This window comes from Ochlerotatus camptorhynchus, unplaced genomic scaffold, assembly GCF_037179485.1.
Source record: "Ochlerotatus camptorhynchus isolate MF236.1 unplaced genomic scaffold, CSIRO-AGI_Acam_v1.1 ptg000364l, whole genome shotgun sequence".
In the NCBI taxonomy this organism is placed as follows: domain Eukaryota; kingdom Metazoa; phylum Arthropoda; class Insecta; order Diptera; family Culicidae; genus Ochlerotatus; species Ochlerotatus camptorhynchus.
The window spans coordinates 1,498,115-1,513,275 of record NW_027040852.1 but is presented as its reverse complement, the minus strand read 5'-3'; the positions used below and the strand labels follow the sequence as shown (position 1 = coordinate 1,513,275).

The 15,161-nt window shown below is 41.1% G+C and overlaps 1 protein-coding gene across 4 annotated transcripts in view; it reads left to right on the top strand.

Moving 5' to 3' along the window:
- bs (blistered) overlaps positions 1-15,161 on the top strand; it is a 637,488-nt gene that overhangs the window by 62,239 nt on the left and 560,088 nt on the right. For 3 of the 4 annotated variants that reach the window (XM_065232172.1, XM_065232173.1, XM_065232170.1), the window contains exon 2: positions 5,818-6,066. In XM_065232172.1, the coding sequence (XP_065088244.1) occupies positions 5,818-6,066 (249 nt within the window). Of the gene's footprint in view, positions 1-5,817; positions 7,162-15,161 lie in introns of those variants that run through there. The other variant, XM_065232169.1, reaches the window with a different exon arrangement.

Below are 15,161 nucleotides of genomic sequence, written 5' to 3'. Positions count from 1 at the left end.
TTATGAAATTATTTAATGATAAAAGTCTAATGCGTGGAGGGGTGCACAAAATCGGGTCATTACTGTACCACATACTAATATTACCACATATTGGATATTACACCCAAACATTCGATTGGTCATTCCGCTTGTTGTGTAATATTATGCTGTACGATATACACATAATTTGTGAACAAATCATTTTAATGAGTGTATTATTGTATCCACTTTTAGTAACTGGTGTTCAATACATAATGAATAACATTGATTGACATTACATCCCGTAACCCTATATCTTTAAAAGCTCCATAATCGCTTCAGGGTGGTTGAGGATGCCTGCGAGTGACGAGATCGGTCCATATGGATGCAGCCGCACGATGCGAAGAGTTAAGCAAGGTCACTCAAGGACGAACTGCACGGAAATTCAAAGGTATCCCAACCAGAGATGTCAGATTTTTTTTTCAGAAGTCTGCGAAAAATGTTTGCGAATTTTATAAATTTCTGGAAATAGGCTGCATAAAAATAGTAGAAGTTTTGCGTGTCACGGAGGGGGGGGGGGGTATCATGAAATTGATGCAAAATTGAAAATGTCAGTAAAAGTCATAATCGAGCAAATAAGACCTGTTTTTAACAAATTGAACTTAATAACGATTTCACAACAAATGAGGTCGACTCAAAGTTGGGATTAGTTCACTAATATTGTTGAAAACGTAGTTAACACAGATGAGTAGTGAAAACACACAGTGTGGCTCTACGGTGCAGATAAATTGAATTTTGATAGGGAGATTAATAGCACCAAACCATCTATTTTAAGATGGGTTAACTAAAAATTCAATAGGATTTAAGGTATGCATTCTATATTAAAAACTACAAGGAACAGCCCTCTGGGTTTGTGCGCAATGGTGACGTAGGTCTACGTGGTATTATACAATTAATCTTATTCGTTAACAGCTTGTATTTTGTGTAGGAATAGGAATTTGAGCGGAGTTTTCTCTGTTTATACTCTTTAGTATGACGCGCTTGACATAGATGGCCCACAGCTACTCATGAAGAGCTACTGATTCCGATCAATAGCGGTGCGGCTTCTTCCTCCTTCTATGAATGCTCATCTGGGGTATGGCTCGCTGCTTGCAGTCAGCCTTTCGTTGTGTGCTGGAGAACACCATCACTCACCACGCGGTGATTGAATAAACACCGTTTGGTGAGACCGGTTGGAACTCAACTGTGAAATCTGGAAATCGCTTTTCGCAGGCAATCGGTGATAATTTTAATTATCACAGCAACAGTGCACATTCGTGCAATTTTCAATAGTGACATTTTGAAAAAATGATAATGTCTTAATTTTAGCAGATTTGTAGAAAATATTCCTATCGATTGGCGTATTAAGAATTAAAATCCATCATCTCTGGATCATAATCAAACCACTTTCATGCCGCGACCCCCAATGTTGCCTTAAAATACATGGTATGTTAGATTTAAACATATCTATATAGAGCTGGAATTAGGCGTAACAGCTTTTGCAAACAATGACTTCTCTCGATGATTTTTAGGAATTCAAGGCATGCCCACGCAAACTAACATTACCGTCGGGTATCGGGTAGAGGAAGTGTTAAACTACATAATGGTGATGTTGATTTGCGTGGCCAAGCCTTAAATAACAAGACATCATCGAAAGAAGTCATTGTTTACAAAAGCTGTTACGCCCTAATTCCAGCTCTATCTGGATATGAGAACAAACATCCGATTGATGACCTTGACAAATGTCCAAAAATACTCTTTTACAAATTTATGGTGGTCCTGAAAAGGACAGTTTTGTCGTTATGGTTTAGTAATGCTGAGCTATTAAGGTGTTAAACACAGATGAGGCTGGTGAGCTGTATGTTGTTTGGAATGAGTGTGACGCGCTTGGTATAGATGGCCCACAGTGACTCACGAAGAGCTACTGATTCCGATCAATAGCAATGCGGTTTCTTCCTCCTTCTATGGATGCTCATGTGGGCTGCAGCTCACTGCTTGCAGGCAGCCTTTCGTTGTGTACTGGAGAACAATGTTCAACACCATGTGCCGATAACACTGCTGTTGCTGATGCCGACGACCGGACACCACCACACACGGTGACTGGAACTGAATCCGATCAGCGATTGAGACCAGCCTTGGTTGCTAGCTGCTTGTGGGGAGCCTTTCGTTGTGTACTGGAGAACACCAACACTCACCACCCGGTGATTGAATAAACACCGTTTGGTGAGACCGTATGGAATTCAACTTTGAAATCTGTGGTAGGGAAATCGCCTTTTTCAGGCAAACGGTGATAATTTTAATTACCAAAGGAACAGTTGCACATTCTTGCGATTTTCAATAGTAAAATTTTGAAAAATGATAAAGTCTTAGATTTAACAGATGCGTATGAATATTACTAATCGATTAGAGATAAAATTATTGAAATAGTTCAGGGGCAGCTGAGTTATTAACATTCAAAATCTTTCATAATTTTACGTGTTCCATTTTCGGTCCATCCCTGGCAGCACATTGACAGATCTATAATTATGACTGTCTATAACACAGGGGCGGGATGTGCTATCAAATCGGCCTACTGATCATCCATCGATGTAAATAGGTAAGACCCACTGAATTGGTCGTCTCTTTCGTTCTCCCGTTGGTTAAATTGTTGAAAGAGTGTGACGTCATACTCTGTCACCAATTCCAACAGACGGAGAACGAAAGAGATGGCAAATTCACTGGGCCTCACCTGCTTACACTCATGGATTTTCCATATGTGAATTTGGCTCCAAACATCAACAAACCATCGTTGCTTGCTGTCGTTAGGAACCAGTTATGCGCGTTATGTGAGCTAGGCGACGATTGTTCGTATTTGACAGTTAGCTCCCCCCCCCTTGCTATGACAGTGACAGCTAGTTCGCGCACGCTCGTTTTGTTTTACTCTAAAGTGAGTAACTTCTACTCAGTTCGGTATTTTTACAAAATGTCAAAAACTGAGTAACATTTATTTAACAAACTAAGTAACATTAACTCGGTTTATAGTAAATTAAAGTTTACTCCCTTTTGAGTAATCCACAACAAAAATTACTCATCGTTCTTTTGTAAAAAAAAATATAAAATTATCGTTCCGTTAAACCCCTTTGCGTCAAACTGTAACAATTAATAAGTGTGGAATTCACGTCGACGAACTGCATTTGCATCGTTGTAACTTCTTCTGAAACCAACGATTATCACTAGGAGGTCAAATTCTCCGTCAAATTTCCCCGAGCCCGACACCATGTGCCCTGACTAAACAATCGACATCGACATCAAAACCAGAAGACCCCGTCTATTTTGGTCAGAAACGAAGGTTACCAATTCCAGAAGTAGCGTTCTTGTACTCGTAGTGTCCGGAACAATTCCGTCACTAGCATGTTTGAAGTGTTGGTAGGTGTATGTCTGGTTCTGTGATCGAGGAATTGTTGATAGATCGAATTAAATTTAATTTCAGGAGTTCGAAACATCCCATGTTGACGTTAAAAATCTTGCAATGGATCTTTATTGCTATAATATTTTGTTTAATATGCTGTTTTCCAATGATAATTCAAATTACTCATTTTATGAACCGATCAATTATATAAGAACTGTATAATATTTACTCACTTCCGTTAATTTTATTAAAACTAGAACTGAGTAGAAGTAACTCTAAATTTGACAGATGCACCCATTACTCAAAATTGAGTAACTATGTGTTTACTCACTTTAGAGTAGTTCGGCTTTTACCGAAAGTGAGTAGAATTCTACTCACTTTAGAGTAAAATTTAATGAGCGTGTGTGGTGGATTTGAAAACGCACGAATATCTAATGCGTGTTGCAAAATGCATCGTACGTGTAAGTTGATTAAAGATGTAAAACAGTGTAAACAAATAAATTTTAAAATTTTCCCTTGATTATAAATGTCTGTTAATATCTCTGAAAAAAAACTAAAAAGTCTGTACATGTCTGTACCGAAAAAAAAGTCAGTGAAAACAATAAAAGTCTGTAAATTCACAGACACAACATCTCTGATCCCAACATAAACTGGTCCTTCAAACCGGATATAACAAAAAAGATAGCAAATTTGGTACTTCAGCAAAAACTTATTTTAATTTGTCCAAGTCTGCGTTTAAGAGTATAATTAGGAACTTAGGTTAACAATCAGTCTGTATAGCTGTATGTAAGTCGACCAAGAAGCCTCTATCGAATGGAGAGCCAAATCAATAAAATAGTTTGCTGAAAAACTATCGAAGAAAGCACCAGTCTGAACATGGGTCAATGAATCACACTGATTGGATCTTGAATTCATTTGAACATTCGATTAAGAGTATGGATTGGTAATTTGCCTAGAAAAATCTTGCGAATTGGGAGTCTGCTAAAATTGATTTGTAATTGTATTTCCTTCAACTGAGGAAATCTGTCTCCTTTATTTCGAAGGCAATAGTGGATAAACTCTTCATCTATCCGATAATTAGTTGGAGTGGGCTGTACTGCTCATTGCTCCAACTCTTCGAGAGCATAACAGACTTAAGGAATTATCCATGCTTTTTATGAGCCATTACCATTACTGAAAAAGCATGAGTAATTCTGGGTCTTACAATTATCAAGTTATTCCAGTCAATTCACGGTTTAAGTTTTAAATTTTGATCAATTTCGATTCCACAATCCCAAAAAGCTTTTCAGACTAATGTATTCAGATGGTCGTAGGTTTCAAATGTATAGGTATTTCAACACTTTAAGCAAATACATTCTTATTAAATTTAAGATTCACTTCAACCATTCTCCCCCAATATCCCTCAACGGTTCCATTCTATTATTTATTTTGCACCTTCAGGATTACCTGCGGCTCGTTTAAATTCTCAACTCCCTCACCACTGCCCACCCTTGATGCCATCCCTTTCAGCGACCAACCGTTTCGCCACTCTGTCACTTCCTTCTTTCCTACAATCCTCCTACTTACCACGACGACGGCGGCGGTGGGTTATGCTAATTTTCTGCAACATTGCGCGCGTATTTCAAAAGCAGCCTGCCACCAACTGCATTGAATGTCTGTTGTTGTCCCCCGCCTGAGCTTCTTCCGCTCGAGATTCCGCACTTTTGAATTCACCAAAATAACACACAGGAGAAGAAAAAAAAACCCCGAGCGAAAATGTATTCAATATTCAACACCTCTCCTGCCGCCGATTGTGGACTTGTTGTGGGGCGGGGGAGGCTGAAAGGAAGACCTCGTTCTTACCCGGTAGCACAGCTTCCATCTCGCTCTCAGTCACAGAAGATCTTCTTTGGACCGCGCACGCCGCGGTCCGCAAATTCAAACATGCCGAGAATGCCGCGCTAACCATACGGTCGAAGAAGAAGAAGAAGTGGAAGAAGGTTTCGCGGACATAGGAAAAAAAAGGGATCTCCGAGGTGCAAAAGCTTTTTATCCGCCGCTGCCGCGGTGACCTCGGGCAAAAAGGTGTTAAAATGGGTCTCCAGCCATCGCCGAGAAGTGCCAACAAGGCGGCGGACGTTGATTTTCGTCGGTTTTTGTGTGTCTTTGCGCTTGATCTGTGAGATCGTTCCCGAATGGGGAAAGGAGGTGGTTGACAAGGGGGGGAGGGGGGAGGGAGAGGGAAGAATTATGTGCAGATGAGAAACATATGTTCAAACATAAATTCACACTTTCGCGTGTGCTACGAGGTTTTTGGGGAGCAAGGGGACACGGGTCAAACTTGTCGGTTGGCAAAGGGCAAATGCGGAACCGTTGTAGATTTGTTTTAAGTGGAATGGCCTTAAATAATTTCACTAATAGTAATTTGTTTTCTTTTCTTCGTCTACTTCCAGGCCTACGAACTATCCACCCTGACCGGCACGCAAGTGATGCTGCTGGTGGCCTCCGAGACTGGTCACGTGTACACGTTCGCGACGCGCAAGCTGCAACCGATGATCACATCGGAAGCGGGCAAAGCGCTCATCCAGACCTGTCTGAACTCGCCGGATCCCCCCACGGGATCCAGCGGCGATCAGCGGATGTCTGCCACCGGGTTCGAGGAAACCGAACTCAGCTACAACATCGGCGACGAAGATTCGAAAGTAAGACAGCTAGTTTACGGCCACGGCCACCACGGGCATGCTCATCTGGGACATCCGCAAACCGGGCACTACGGTCTCGATCAGAGTCTGATGCAGCAGCCCTATCCGGTCAGCGGGCAGGGCTCGCCGCTGTCTCACGCGCAATCCTACCCGCCACATTCGGGCCATTCGCACCATTCGCACATCCCGCATCACTCCCACACCGCCCATATGACCCATGCACACGCGCAACGGTAGTCAAGAAGGGGTCGGTCGGTGGCCGTTGCGATCGGGTGGCAACAAATTCCTCCAAAGCAGGGTTTTCGTTTCGATTTATTATGCTTTATTGTTATGGTAATTATTATTTGTGTGTGTGTGTGTGTGTGTGAGTGCGAGGGTCCATCCGAAGGCTCCCTTTCGCGCTCGCTGTCTCCGGGTGGGTGCCAATCAATCCGGTCCGCACCGGTTTTTCCTTTGGGAAGAGGACGACCCGGGTGAGGACCAAGTGAGTGTGTAGAAATGTTTAAGGAATACGTCCAATGCGCGGCAGTCTTTCACTTTCGGTGGATTTTGCGGTCGTCGGTGGCGTCACGGTGGGTTCCGATGGGTGTGAAATTTCAGCAAGAAATAGTTTCGAAATGTTTTAGGCTAGATAACAAATCTGTGGCAAAAAGTTACCCCGTTAGATTGTGCTGATCAAAAAGATTGGGTCGATGAGTCAATCAAATAACAGTAGCTTTCTTGGTTGAGTGTTTAACGAGCTTGAAGCTGCAGTGCACAGTGGGCTAGGAATGTAATCTAGCAGGCCAAAATTAATAACTCCAAAACGAAGCATGATTTACATGTTTTCAGCAAAGTTACTTATTATAATTTGGACCATCTTTGGGTATGATCCAATAATTCGAAACTGATCTGCACAGCAGGCGTCAAAACTTAACCTTTAACTCTTACATTATAGAGACTTTTTCGTCTTGGACAAAGTTGTTTATCTCATAAAAACGTGTTAAAAATGTTTTTAACCATTATTTTTCGATATTTTGATAAGTTGTATTTTTCACTTTCTGCAAATGCACATAGTGTACACAACTTTAACTAAAGATAAACCGCCAAAGCGAACCTGAAGTATTTTTGTGATTTAGTGCCTTGAGCGAAGTTTCTCACAATAATTAGGACCATCTATTTAGGACATCACCAGATTAACAGATAGTTCAATACTCAACCGTGTAGATGGCACCAAAATCTTACGAAAATATTACTCTGGCATTTTGGAGGATTGACGTCTTGGACAAAGTTGTCCAACTTATAAATATAACGAACTCGTCTATAGACGTTAAAATTCCACATCCGAGTTATTTCGAAAACAATTTTTTTAACCGTTTTTCCAATGCATTTGGATATTTTTATGAACAAGCATGAAAGTTAATCTTTTTCCTGGTGTAAAAACACTTAAAACTAAACTTTTCTAAGGAATGGACTGATTTTAGCCACACTGTGTCTTCTGACGTTCGTAGGCGTCTTCTGGATGCATACGTTTGTCGTTTTCTGATCTTCTGACGATTTCTAGGTGCTTTTTTAAGCGATTCAAGGCTTATTTTAGATTTCTTGAGACGACTTTCTGCGTCTTCTGACGTACTGAACAATCCAGGCCGGCTATGCGAGTCGTTTGACTCGTTGTCACTAATGAGGTGACAAAAGTCACGTCGTGTGCGGTGAGCTCTTCTTGCAAATCAAATGGAGAGTACCCTCACACGACGTGACTTTTGCCACCTCACTAGTGACAGACCCTCTTATTCTGCGAGTCACGTGACTCTCTTTCACTGGTGAGGTGATAATTGTCACCTCTTGTGAGGTAACTCTTCTTGCAAATCAAATGGAGAGTCACCTCACACGAGCTTACAATTGTTGCCGCATCGGTGACAGAGAGTCACGTGACTCGCAGAATATGATGGAGAGAGTCGCACAACTGGCAGAGTGAGACGGATGTTCTGAAGTCTGAATTAAGCCGTTTTCTGATGAATTAACCGTTTTTGGCGACTTTAGGCGTCTTATGACGATCTAAAGTATGTTCTGAAATTCTGACAACTTCTGCCCTAGCAGCACACTTATCACTTATCAGTTGTGGTTACCTGTAGTAAACTTATTTCAGTCACAATCAAGTTGCGACAACTTATTTTGATGAACGTGTGCTTCTTGGGTGGTGTCTTTGAAGGCTATCCTCTTTATTCTGCGAGTCACAGACAGAGAGTCACGTGACTTGCAGAATAAGGGGGATTAAATTAAGCGTCTTAAAGCTACTTTATGCGCCTTTTAACGACTTAAGATGTCTTCTAACAACTTCTAACGACTTTTATCGTCTTTTGTTAACAGATTTTAGGCGTCTTATGTCGACTTATTTTAGGCGTCTTATGTCGACTAATTTTAGGAGTCTTCTTACGATTATTTTTTTGTTTTTTTTCTAATGACTTAAGGCTTATTTTGAATTTTAGGAGATTTCAGGTGAATTAAGAGGCTGTTTTGAAACTATCCGTCTTTAATGCATCGATCGATTATAGACGTATTTATCGTCTTTTAACGTCTTCTGACAACTTCTGTTGAATTGAGGTGTCTTCTGACGACTTTTGATGGTTTGAGACAGGCTTTAAGCGGTTTCTGACTACTCACTTTAGGCGTTTTTCTGACAAGTTAAGTCGTTTCCTGACGTATCTTCTAGCTTTCTAACGACTTTAGGTGCCTTAGGAGGCTGTTTTTAAACTACACGATTTAATTATACTCTGCATTTTTGACTACGATCTAATGCGCCTTCTTACGACTTTTGATGGCTTGAGGCATCTTCTGACGGTTCTGAAGCGTCTTCTCACATCTAACTTTTTTTTCTTTGGTTTTTTTTCCGTCGATTTTGATTTCCGTACTGAGTACCAATGCTCCCACACCTGGACCCTACCTAACGACCCATCAACTCAAAGACCAACGGCTTTACTTCCCTCAGAGATTTTATGCCTCAGGAAATCCCGTTTGTGTGGACTGACTTTAAACTTTTTCTAACGACTGATTTTAGGCGTTTTTTTATGACTTTATTCATCTCCTGAAAACATTGCCCATCGAACCATTTTAGCTGCAGGCCAACTTATACAGCCAAAATTTGCCTGATGCTGATGATGATTTTTGCCTTTATAAGCTAAGTTGCTGCTAAAATAGTTTGTTGTGGCAGTTTCTAAAATAGTGACTACTTAAAGCGGTTACATGGTTACATTACATTAAGCGTCTTTTCGAAGAACGCCCAATGATTGTAGGCGTCTTCTGACGACAGTACACGTCTTTTAACGACTTTTGGCTTCTTCTGAGGACTTCTGACAGCATTAGGCGTATTTTGTTGAGTAGCTTAACTGAAGACATAAGGCGATTTCTGGTGATTTTAGGTGTCTTCTGGCATCTTTAGGCATGACGATTTAAAGCGGCTTCTGTCGACACTTTGCAGGCGTCTTCTGACGATTTTAGCCGTCTTCTGACAACTTTAGGCGTCTTCTGACGATTGTCTTTCGGCATCTTCTGACCAATTTAGGCATCTTCTGACAACTTTAGACGTCTTCTGACGACCTCGACAACTTTAAGCGTCTTCTGACGAGGCCTCTTCTGGCCACTTTAGGCGTCTTTTGACCACTTTAGACGGCTTCTGCAGATGGACGGTATCATGTGACGATTGACTATAGTCTTATTCTGATGATTTTAGGCATGTTCTGGAGACTAACTTTAGGCGTTTTCTGATGACTTTAGGTGTCTCCTGATGACTTTAGATGTCTGCTGATGACTTTAGGCGTCTTCTGATGACTTTAGGCATCTTCCGATGACTTTAGGCGTCTTCTGATGACTTTAGGCGTCTTCTGACGACTTTATATATCTGCTGATGACTTTAGGCGTCTTCTGATGACTTTAGGCGTTTTTTGGTCACTTTAGTCCTCTTCTGATGATTAACGGTATTTTGTGACGATTGACTTTAGTCGTCTTCTGATTACTTTAGGCATGTTCTGACGACTGACTTTAGACGTCTTCTGATAACTTTAGGCCTCTTCTGGCCACTATAGGCCTCTTTTGGCTACTTTAAGCGTCTTTGGCCTCTTCTGGCCACTTTAGGCATTTTCTGGCCGTTTTAGGCGTCTTATGACGCTTGCCGGTATATTGTGACGATTGACTTTAAACGTCTTCTGATGACATTAGGTATGTTCTGACGACTGACTTTAGACATGTTCTGAGGACTGATTTTGGGCGTCTTCTGATGACTTTAGGCGTCTTTTGGTCACTTTAGTACTCTTCTGATGATTGACGGTATTTTGTGACGATTGACTTTAGTCGTCTTCTGATTACTTTAGGCATGTTCTGACGACTGACTTTAGGTGCTTCTGATAGCTTTAGGCCTCTTCTGGCCACTATAGGCTTCTTTTGGCTACTTTAAGCGCCTTCGGACCACTTTAGACCTTTTCTGGCCACTTTAGGCATTTTCTGACCATTTTAGGCATCTTCTGACGCTTGAAGGTATCTTGTGACGATTGACTTTAAACGTCTTCTGATGACATTAGGCATGTTCTGACGACTGACTTTCAGCATGTTCTGAGGACTAATTTTGGGCGTCTTCCGATGACTTTAGGCGTCTTCCGATGACTTTAGGCGTCTTCTGACCACTTTAGTCGTCTTCTGATGACTTTAGGCATGTTCTGACGACTGACTTTAGGCGTCTTTTGCCAATTTAGGCCTCTTCTGGCCACTTTAGGCGTCTTCTTACCACTTTAGACATCTTCTGATGATTGACGGTATTTTGTGACGATTGATTTTAGTCGTCTTTTAATTACTTTAGGCATGTTCTGACGACTGAATTTAGGTGTCTTCTGATGAGTTTAGGTATCTGCTGATGACTTAAAGCGTTTTTTGATGACTTTAGGCGTCTTTTGGACACTTTAGTCCTCTTATGATGATTGACGGTATTTTGTGACGATTGACTTTAGTCATCTTCTGATGACTTTAGGCATGTTCGGAAGACTGACTTTAGGCATGTTCTGACGACTGGCTTTAGGCGCTTCTGATAACATTAGGCCTCTTCTGGCCACTTTAGGCATTTTCTGGCCATTTTAAGCGTCTTATGACGCTTGGCGGTATATTGTAACGATTGACTTTAAACGTCTTCTGATGAAATTAGGCATGTTCTGACGACTGACTTTAGGCATGTTCTGAGGACTGTTTTTTGGCGTCTTCCGATGACTTTAGGCGTCTTTTGACCACTTTAGTCGTCTTCTGGTGACTTTAGGCATGTTCTGACGACTGACTTTAGGCATGTTCTGATTACTGACTTTAGGCGTCTTCTGATGACTTTAGGCATCTTCTGATGACTTTGGGCGTCTTCTGACCACTTTAGACATCTTCTGATGATTGACGGTATTTTTTGACGATTGACTTTAAACGTCTTCTGATGACGTTAGGCATGTTCTGGTGATTGACTTTAGGCATCTTCTGACGACTGACTTTAGGCGTCTTTTGCCAATTTAGGCCTCTTCTGGCCACTTTAGGCGTCTTCTTACCACTTTAGACATCTTCTGATGATTGACGGTATTTTGTGACGATTGATTTTAGTCGTCTTTTAATTACTTTAGGCATGTTCTGACGACTGAATTTAGGTGTCTTCTGATGACTTTAGGCATCTTCTGATGAGTTTAGGTATCTGCTGATGACTTAAAGCGTTTTTTGATGACTTTAGGCGTCTTTTGGACACTTTCGTCCTCTTATGATGATTGACGGTATTTTGTGACGATTGACTTTAGTCATCTTCTGATGACTTTAGGCATGTTCTGACGACTGACTTTAGGCATGTTCTGACGACTGGCTTTAGGCGCTTCTGATAACTTTAGGCCTCTTCTGGCCACTTTAGGCATTTTCTGGCCATTTTAAGCGTCTTATGACGCTTGGCGGAATATTGTGACGATTGACTTTAAACGTCTTCTGATGAAATTAGGCATGTTCTGACGACTGACTTTAGGCATGTTCTGAGGACTGTTTTTTGGCGTCTTCCGATGACTTTAGGCGTCTTTTGACCACTTTAGTCGTCTTCTGGTGACTTTAGGCATGTTCTGACGACTGACTTTAGGCATGTTCTGATTACTGACTTTAGGCGTCTTCTGATGACTTTAGGCATCTTCTGATGACTTTGGGCGTCTTCTGACCACTTTAGACATCTTCTGATGATTGACGGTATTTTGTGACGATTGACTTTAAACGTCTTCTGATGACGTTAGGCATGTTCTGGTGATTGACTTTAGGCATGTTCTGACGACTGACTTTAGGCGTCTTTTGCCAATTTAGGCCTCTTCTGGCCACTTTAGGCGTCTTCTTACCACTTTAGACATCTTCTGATGATTGACGGTATTTTGTGACGATTGACTTTAGTCGTCTTTTGATTACTTTAGGCATGTTCTGACGACTGAATTTAGGCGTCTTCTGATGACTTTAGGCGTCTTCTGATGAGTTTAGGTATCTGCTGATGACTTAAGGCGTTTTTTGATGACTTTAGGCGTCTTTTGGACACTTTAGTCCTCTTATGATGATTGACGGTATTTTGTGACAATTGACTTCATTCGTCTTCTGATTACTTTAGGCATGTTCTGACGACTGACTTTATGCATGTTCTGAGGACTGATTTCAGGCGTTTTCTAATGACTTAAGGCGTCTTCTGATGGCTTTAGGTGTCTGCTGATGACTTTAGGCGTCTTCTGATGACTTTAGATATCTGCTAATGACTTTAGGCGTCTTCTGATGACTTTAGGCGTCTTTGGGCCACTTTAGTCCCCTTATGATGATTGACGGTATTTTGTGACGATTGACTTTAGTCGTCTTCTGATGACTTTAGGCCTCTTCTGGTCACTAAAGGCTTCTTTTAGGCATTTTCTGACCATTTTAGGCGTCTTATGACGCTTGCCAGTACCTTGTGACGATTGACTTTAAACGTCTTCTGATGACATTAGGCATGTTCTGACGACTGACTTTAGGCATGTTCTGAGGACTGATTTTTGGGCGTCTTCTGATGACTTTAGGCGTCTTCTAACCACTTTAGGCCTCTTCTGGCCTTTGTAGGCGTCTTCGGACCACTTTTGGCCTCTTATGGCCACTTTAGCCGTCTTGTGACCATTTTAAGCGTCTTGTGACGATTGACTTTAAACGTCTTCTGGTGACTTTAGGCATGTTCTGACGGCTGACCTTTAGCGTCTTCTGTTGGCTGTATTTCAGATGGCTTACTTCGATGTGATATAAAAATTAATTTGTTGCTGTGTTTTTGTTTTTCCCAATAAGACTTTATTTTTCTCCCCAACTTTGTTAATACGTCATGTTGATTAGAAGTGATGTTTTCATGCCACATTTTATTTAAAAATTACAAAAAAGTCATTCATTTTGGAATAACATTACATTCAAAATGGCCGAATTTTTGTGAGCGTGGATTATTGTCCATAACACACAATTATGCAAAGTGTTATGCAAATCGGAGTAGATCGAGTTTTTCTGAATCATCATTTGACGTGGAAATGCTCTCATACTAAGATATATTTGCAAGGATCAAGATAACTCTTACTGTGAAACTGTTTGGAAGCCTTAGCAGGAGTACAAATCTCAGCTCCCACAAAACAAACAATAATGAAACTGGAACTCCACAATTGCTGTAGCGCAGTAAACAGGGACCTTCAATTTCGTTATCGTATGCTTTGTTGGAGCACACATGTCAGGCTCTTTGGGGTTACAAGATAAGGCTTTATTACAAATTCACCTTAAAGATTTTTGGATTTCTTCAATTTCGGAAAATGGCGACATTCGCGATTTCGATACAATTTCGAAATATTAGACAAGAAAACTCTTAAATCATTTTTAAGTTATATTTTAAAATCCTGCTCTCAAAACATTTCTCTTGAACAGGGCTGGAAAGCACCTCAGAGCGTTAGCAAAGCAACCTTGTGCTTGCATCTCACAACACTCGACAAAGAGTGTGTGGTTCTCACATTTGCTTCGCACATTGTTTTCCAACTAATCTGTGAGAAAGCGATCCACACAATGAGCGGTACACTCCGTGCGGCGCAGAGAGCGAATATAACACAACAAGCGCTAATGTCTTCTTTAAGTTCTTTGCACACTTTGCTTACCACTACTGCATGCATAGGAGATGAAGAAGGGCATAACGAAGAATAATTTTGTCTTTTTGCTGGGTTCCCCATTTGCAACCCTACACTCAGTGGCGCTCTTTGCATCGAAGCCGTCGGAGCGATGGCTACACATTGAGCTTTCGTTATTTCTGGGTGTGTGTCTGTCTTCTCTTCTCCGCTGCTTTACGCGTGCGCAGGGTGAAAGACAAGCAAACGTTGTGTTTGCTTGATTCTCACTTTGTTTATTTCAGAATATCAGTGCATTGTGCGCATTGACTGATCCGATGACAGCCCTGCTCTTGAGTCTAAAATATCACGGTGTTTTGACAATTCTGGAACCGAGAAAAATAGCTGAGAGACCTTAAATATGGGAACATTAATAAATCATTGAAATTTTAAAGTTTGAAGCTGAATGTTTTTCTTCTAAAAATCGGTCTTAAAATTATTTATTAAGAATAGAAAAAAAATCTGAGATTAATTTAAATTTTGGACGCCAAAAAAATTCTGGAAGCCGTTCTATGAAACAGTTTTTCAAGATTCCTGACTTTAAAACATGTTTATGACTCTGGGGCTTGGGAGGTTCTCAAAAATTTGGTTAAATTTTTCTTAAAAGTGATTAAACCATAGAGGTAACTCTAAGACTAGAAGGCCCCGAAGAAACGTGCTCAGCTTTTTGGCTCAGCTCTGGTACTCTCTTCGGTCCCAAGCTAGTCGAGGCACCCCTCGAAACATAGGAAATCCACGAACACCTCATTTTGTCCGTCAAACTTTCATAGCGAATCAAAACAAACATAGTGTAGTACTAGAATTTCGATTAGAATGGGATACGTTAATCGATTTGCTTGGGACCAATAGGCTAGTCAAGTAGTGAGCCAATTTAAAATCGTAAGTTTCCACCGGGATTAAACTGTACCCAGGATTCGCCCAAATTTTGATGATCGATACTTTCAA